The sequence below is a fragment of the Chrysochloris asiatica genome, unplaced genomic scaffold (assembly GCF_000296735.1).
Source record: "Chrysochloris asiatica unplaced genomic scaffold, ChrAsi1.0 scaffold00272, whole genome shotgun sequence".
Classification (NCBI taxonomy): Eukaryota; Metazoa; Chordata; class Mammalia; order Afrosoricida; family Chrysochloridae; genus Chrysochloris; species Chrysochloris asiatica.
The window spans coordinates 3,424,123-3,430,801 of record NW_006408790.1 but is presented as its reverse complement, the minus strand read 5'-3'; the positions used below and the strand labels follow the sequence as shown (position 1 = coordinate 3,430,801).

Here is a 6,679-nt window from a genome sequence, read left to right as displayed (position 1 = left end):
GTTAGGGCCATGATTAAGTCATCTGTCTGTCTATCTATCTATCTATCTATCTATCTATCTATCTATCTATCTATCATCTATGTATCTACCTATATCTATCTATCTGTCGTCTATCTATCTATCTATGATCTATGATCTATGATCCATGTATCTATCAATCATCTATCTATCTATCTATCTATCTATCTATCTATCTATCTATCTATCTATCTTTGGTGTATGTATGTATGTATGTATGTATCTATCGTCTATGTATGTATGTATGTATCTATCATCTATGTATGTATGTATGTATCTATCTATCTATCTATCATCTATCTATCTATGTGTCTATCTATCTAGCTGTCTATTTATCTATTGAAATTTACCTAATGGCAAAATTTTTTTATTAGTTTGTTTTTTGTTTGTAAAAAGGGTAGGCATAAGGCTAGGCGGTATGGAAAAATTTCAGCTTTCAGAATTCAAAGGTTCTAAACAATGCTTTCTTGAGATCTATGTATCAACTATCTATCTATCTATCTGTTTTCTATCTATCCATCTATCATTTATCTACATATCTACCTATTAATCATCTATCTACCTATCAACTATCTATCTATCTATCTATCTATCTATCTATCTATCTATCTATCTATCTACCTACCTACCTACCTATCATGTACCTATCATCTATCTACTTACCTACCTACCTATTTAAATTGAGGTAAATGGACTTTGGAAAACAAGGCCTTGTGTTTGAAATAAGGAACCATTGTTCTGAGGAGGTGTGTGTATGTGGAAGTGCATATATGTATACACAAGTCTTTCTTCTATAAGGAAAGAGTAAAATTACCTGTTAGGAAAGATCAGATTGTCCTGTTGCAAACTCATTTTCTTATGTGTGTGTGTTTAATGTCTCCTTTCCTCCTTAGTCATCAAAATAGCACAAGATGAAAGTTAGAACATGATGATATTGATACATCTGTATTGTTATGCCCTCTCACACAACTCTTAATTGAGGTCTACATATACATCCACTCCTCGTGGCTTCGTCCCAAAGGCCAGGTCAGTGTGTGAAAACAGAGTGTGACCACATCAGATCATGAAACAGAGAATGACTACATCATTACATATTTGTCACTGAGAGCCACATGACTCTCCCAGCATCCATTGCTGCTGATGTACACCATTAATGAGAGAAGAGTCAGATAGTAGATGTTTTACTATTTTCATAGCGACATATTTGATACATGAGGAGTATGCATGTATTTATATATGCTGTTGTTAAATGCCATCCAGTTGGTTCTGACTTGTAGCCAACATGTATATAAGGTTTCCGAGGAGTGGTTGTTGACTTTGAACCGCTGACCTTGTGGTTCATACTGACCTTGAGAACAAGTTCTTACCCTATGGCACCACACAAGGACTTCATATATAATGAGGGGACTTCAAAAATCTTCAAAATTTAAAAATAATGGGGCTTTCCCACAAACATTTTGAAACCCATATATATATTTATATAGCCCTGATGTGGTGCTGTGGGTTAATGCACTGGACTGCAAGGTCAGTTTGAACTGCAAGGTCCGTGGTTCAAGTTCACCAGTTGCTTCTCGGAAACCCTATATGTGTCTCTATGGGTCGGAACCGACGTGATGGCACTTAACATGTATATATATACAGATATAGATATATGTATATATATGATTAGAGAATGCTGATAGCTATCTAAGATAGCAGAAGGTCTAAGACCCTGTTTTTACATAATAAACCTCAGCTTCCTGCCTGCCTTCAATGGCAGTTATATACATTCTGGGGTAGCAAATGTGGTCGATCTGATGGTATTTGGAAACATTTTTGATTAAGTGGTCTGATTTAAGTGAGGTTTATAGATTAAAAATAAAAGAAAACAAAGGAGGACCTTCTTTTTCTTTTCTTTACTTTTTATTGTGAGTAGGGTGAAGGTTGACAGAGCAGATCAATTTTCCATTCCACAATCCACACACATGTTGTTTCAGGTCACTGATTGCCATCCCCTCGACATTACAATCCTTCTCCCACTTCCTCCCTGTGGCTCCTGTTTCCACACCTCGCTTCCCTAACCCTCTAACTCTGTGCTAGGGTAAACGCTGCCCTTCTGAGCTCAAATCGCTGAGTAGTCGAAGGAGTGGGTACCTCCCTAGTGCTGTGTGTTGGTCCCCTTCTAGCCCTTCTGTTGTTTGGCAGATAACTGAGCCATGGGGGTGGGCTCATTTCCAGACTTGAAGGGTGTCCAAGGGCCATAGTCTCGGGGTGGGGGGGTCCCACCAATCTCTATCCAACCAGTCAGCCTGTCTCTTTTATGAATCTGAGTTTTGTTCCACATTTTCTGAAGGGGACTTCAGCTCTCAGCTGCCATTGTTAGTCCTTCACTCTCTCAGCATTCTAGAGTGTCAGAGATCTAACCTGGAACACTTGTGGGTTTTCTCTCCCATTTTTGTCATGGCATCCTGGTGATGCAACAGTTGAGTGCTCAGCTGCTAACTGAAAAGTCAGCAGTTAGAACCCACCAGTGGCTGGAGAAAGGCGATCTGCTCCCATGAAGACATACAGGACTAGGTTTACAACCAACCCCATGGACTAGGTCAACTCTGGACTCCTGGTGCTGTAGGATCAGCATTGGACTGCGGACCACAGGTGGTTCAAACCCACTAGCCACTCCTTGAAAACCTATACTGGGTCACTCTGAGTTGGAACGACGCGATGGCACTTGTCAACAAGTTCTACTCTACTCTAAAGTGTTGCTGTGAGTCGCAATGACAGCAGCAGATTTGGGTTTGTTTTGTTCTGCAGCTTCTGCCAAGGTTCATGCCTGAGTCTTCCCCCCACACCCAGGCCTCACTTCCTGACAAAACATCCAAACTGCAGAGGGCTGACCAACGCTTGGTTACATCCATGGCCCCTAAAGCCATCCACAACTACACAGCTAGAATCTTACTGCAGAGAATGATGGGAACACTCAACAGCTAATGGTCACAGACACGGGCCCTACCATGGGATGAGTGTAGCAGTTTTCGCCTCTAAGGCGTACACGCTGGTGAGAGTAAACACATACTGCACATCTCAGAGCTCTAGGGTCGTTCTGCTCTGAAGTTATAATGACACTGTAACAGAACAAAGAACCAGACACGCACAATGCTGGGGGATGTGACTTATAAAACACAACGAAATGTTTTCCAGGTGCTTCAGCCTGTTCAAGAGTCCTGGTGGTGCTGTGGGCTAGGTGTTGGGCTGCTAACTGGAAGGTCAGCAGTTCAAACCCACCCGCTGCTCCAAGTGAGAAAGACCCAGATTTCCTGCTCCTGCAAAGACCGATGACCTCAAAAACCTGGATGAGCAGTTCTCTGCTGTCTTAATGGGTCCCCATGACTCAGAGTCCGCTTGGTGGTAGTGAGGTTTCATCCCCACTGGTAGAAATTACAGACATGAGATTTAAAAACTCGGTGCCTCTTCGGATGCTTCTCTTAGTGATAATCACCACAGAGAATCCCACAACGGAGTACAGTGCAATCACAGCACGGGTACGAGAGAAAAATTAAAAGAAAAGAGCAAGCTAGAGGCACAAATTCATTACAAATTGTATGGTAACAAATATTTGTCTGGGGCCTTGGTTTGGCACTGTAGGATAAGCACTGGACTGCTAATTGCAAGGTCTGCGATTCAAACCCACCAGCCCCTCCTTGGAAACCCTACACAGGGTCGCTATGAGTCAGAACTGACTTAACAGCACTTCATAACAACATGTATTAGCCTTGTTATTAACAAATTAAACCCACCCGAAACATTTCCAGATATTATTTCTATTCATCAACAGACAAGACTTTCGTTTGTTTAAAGGGAAGCTAAGAACCGACTCAATGCCACTTAACAACAACAACAACAAAGTAAAGCATTGGGCATATTCTTGCCCCAGGTTTAGAAATGCTTCCCATGAAATCTAAACAGACTCTTACTGTCAGTACCTAAGGATCCCTGGAACGTGGTGGTTACGAGTCGGGCCACTAATCAATCTCAAGGTCAGCAGTGTGAAACTACCAGCCATTCCGTGGGAGACAGATGCAGCTTTCTGCTCCTATAAAGACGTACAGCCTCGGAAACCCTGTACAGGGTGGCTATGCGTCGTAGCCGACTGCACAGCACACCACCACAACCACTACCACCATCACCATCACGGAGCCCTGGAGGCATAGTAGGGTACGCGGTTCCAGTTTAGAGGTTTGAGCCCATGTGCTGCTCCTTGGGAGAAAGATGAGGCCTTTTGCTCCCATGAAGATTGACAGCTTCAGAAGCTCCTTATAAGGTCCGGGGCTCTGGTAGCATGGTGGTTACAAATCGGGCTGCGAACCATAAGGTCAACAGTTTGAAACCACCAGCTGTTCCTCTGGAGAAAGATGAGGCTTTCTGCTCCCGCAAAGATTTACAGCCTCGGAAACCCTATACAGGGTCACTATGAGTAGGAACGGACTCCACGGCACAAAACAACAACAACAACATGAGTCAGAACCGATTTGATGGTACAGCACCACAATCAAAGTGAGTGCCTACATTTTCTCTTTTAAGTGTGGCAAAAACTCTTGCTGTCGAGTAGATGCCGATGTATAGCAGCTCGACAGGGCAGGGCTGAGCTCCCTGCGGGGCTTCCTAGGCGTCATGCTTACGGGAGTCCACGGCCTCATCCTTCTTTCAGGGAGTGGCTGATGGGTTTAAACTGTCGCCCTTGGTTCGCAGCCAAGCGTTTTAACCGCTGCACCACCAGGCCCCAAAGTAAACACACTGCTGTCCAGTTGGTTCCGGCTCACACTGCCCCTGCCCCCAGGGTTTCTGAGGCTGTAAATCTTTATGGAAGCAGACTCCTTTAGAATGGGTGGTGGGCTTGAACTTTTGGCTACCAGTCGAGTGCTTGACCATAATACCATCAGAACTCTTTTAAACAAAAATGTGGCAGATTTTCTCTGAATAATCCAGAGCCTTCATTTTGCCAGAGTTGCTACTGATTTGGTTTGAGATTTCTTCAGAAAGTCAGGATTGGATTAGCTGACTCATCCCAAACAAGTCAGTTCCAGATTTATGTGGCCCCGAGTTTGTGTGCCTCTCTCAGCATCTGCTTTTAGCTCCACAGAGAAGGGCATCATTCCTGGAAAAGAGATCCGAGATGGAGGACAGACTGTCCGCTTGCTTGGGGACAGAACCAAAACCAAAACCAAACTCAAAAGGCTTGTTTGTTTCACGAGAGGAAGCTGCTCCAGGCGACGCTTCCCTAACTCATCAAAGGGGCTCCCATCTCCCTCACGTTGAAAGGTCTGAGAAGGTGGACCTTTGAGAGGAAATACTGCAGACCTCCAGGTTGGTGAACGAGCTGCCAGCGTCACTGGGATACTCTGGGCAGGAGGCGCTGGACGAAATGATGTTCTTGAGTCTCTGGAGGGCAATGATTAAAAACAGAAGCAGAAAGGCTAAGAGGCTGAGGAATACAGACACGTAGATGTAGACGTTGGACAGGTGGCCTGGGGAAGGGTCCACTGAAGTGGACAGGGACGTGGGAAACAGTTCCAGGAAAGTTCCGTTGTCCACATGTCCTACAAGTCCGGACGAAGGGTCAGCTCCGGACATCTTTGTGGGTTAGCAGCCACAGTTTCACGCTGGGGTTAAGAAGAACAAGATGGTGTTTTGTTTTCCACGATGGTATCAGGGAAAACTGCAGAGTGTTTTCATCATCAACACAAGTCTCCCTGCATCTCAAAGGCACGGGGATTAGCTAAAAAATAAAGAAAAAACATGATATTCAGAAAACAGCTCATTAACTCACGTTTTCAGTTTTTATTTCAGTACGTCTTAATTACAAAGCCCACCAGGGATGAAAAGAAGGAAATCCCTCCTCCAGGAAGCAAACATGGTTAGCTCAGTATAGTGGAAACGACAGTATAGGATCGACGTTTCCTGTGTCTCTGTAGGCTGACCTGGCTCTACTGCACTTTACAGAGACTGTGTGTTTCACAAAGTGAAGGTTGGTCTATTGGCACCAGGCAATTTCCCGACAGCATGTGCTCACTTCGTGTCTCTGTGCCCACATTGGGCACTCTCAGAACATTGCGCTTTTTCACCACGCTACCGCACACTCAGCGGCCTAGACGTAACTTTGACTTGCACTTGGAGACAAAAGCTCCAAGTGCCTAACTTGGTTGTGACATTTGCTCTGTTGCAGTAGTCTTGAACGAACCCACAACGACTCTGAAGTCTACCAGTACCCTAGGTGCCAAGTTTTTATAAGAAGTCCTGGTGTGGTGATGGAGGGTCAGCACTGAACTGCTAACCACAAGGTTAGTGGTTCAAACCCATCAGCTGCTCCTCAGAAATGTGACACCACTTAACAATAGCAAAGATAAAATTAAAAGGAAAATCAATTTTTGATGTGCTCCTCTACCGGGATTTCAAAAGATGCTTCAGGAAGTTTGAAAATCAAGCCCAAAAAAGGGAGGTCCAGCCTCCCTCCTTGAGGAACCCACCTGTTCTGTCTGCCCACAAAATTCCTGCCCAGACTTCCTCTTCAGTACACCTCAGGGAAGAGCCACACACCCGTGTCTACTTCATGTTAAAAGTTTAGAAAACATGATTTGATCTCCCTGGGGCCAGAGAAGACCAGTGGGTAACGTGTTGCTAGCATGTT

At 44.4% G+C, this 6,679-nt stretch overlaps 1 protein-coding gene across 1 annotated transcript; it reads right to left on the bottom strand.

The window, feature by feature from the left end:
* Nucleotides 1-5,301: 5,301 nt before the first annotated feature.
* SERTM1 (serine-rich and transmembrane domain containing 1) lies at nt 5,302-5,625 on the bottom strand. The gene has a single exon (XM_006874374.1). The coding sequence runs from the start codon at nt 5,623-5,625 to the stop codon at nt 5,302-5,304; it is 324 nt and encodes a 107-aa protein (XP_006874436.1).
* Nucleotides 5,626-6,679: the final 1,054 nt, after the last annotated feature.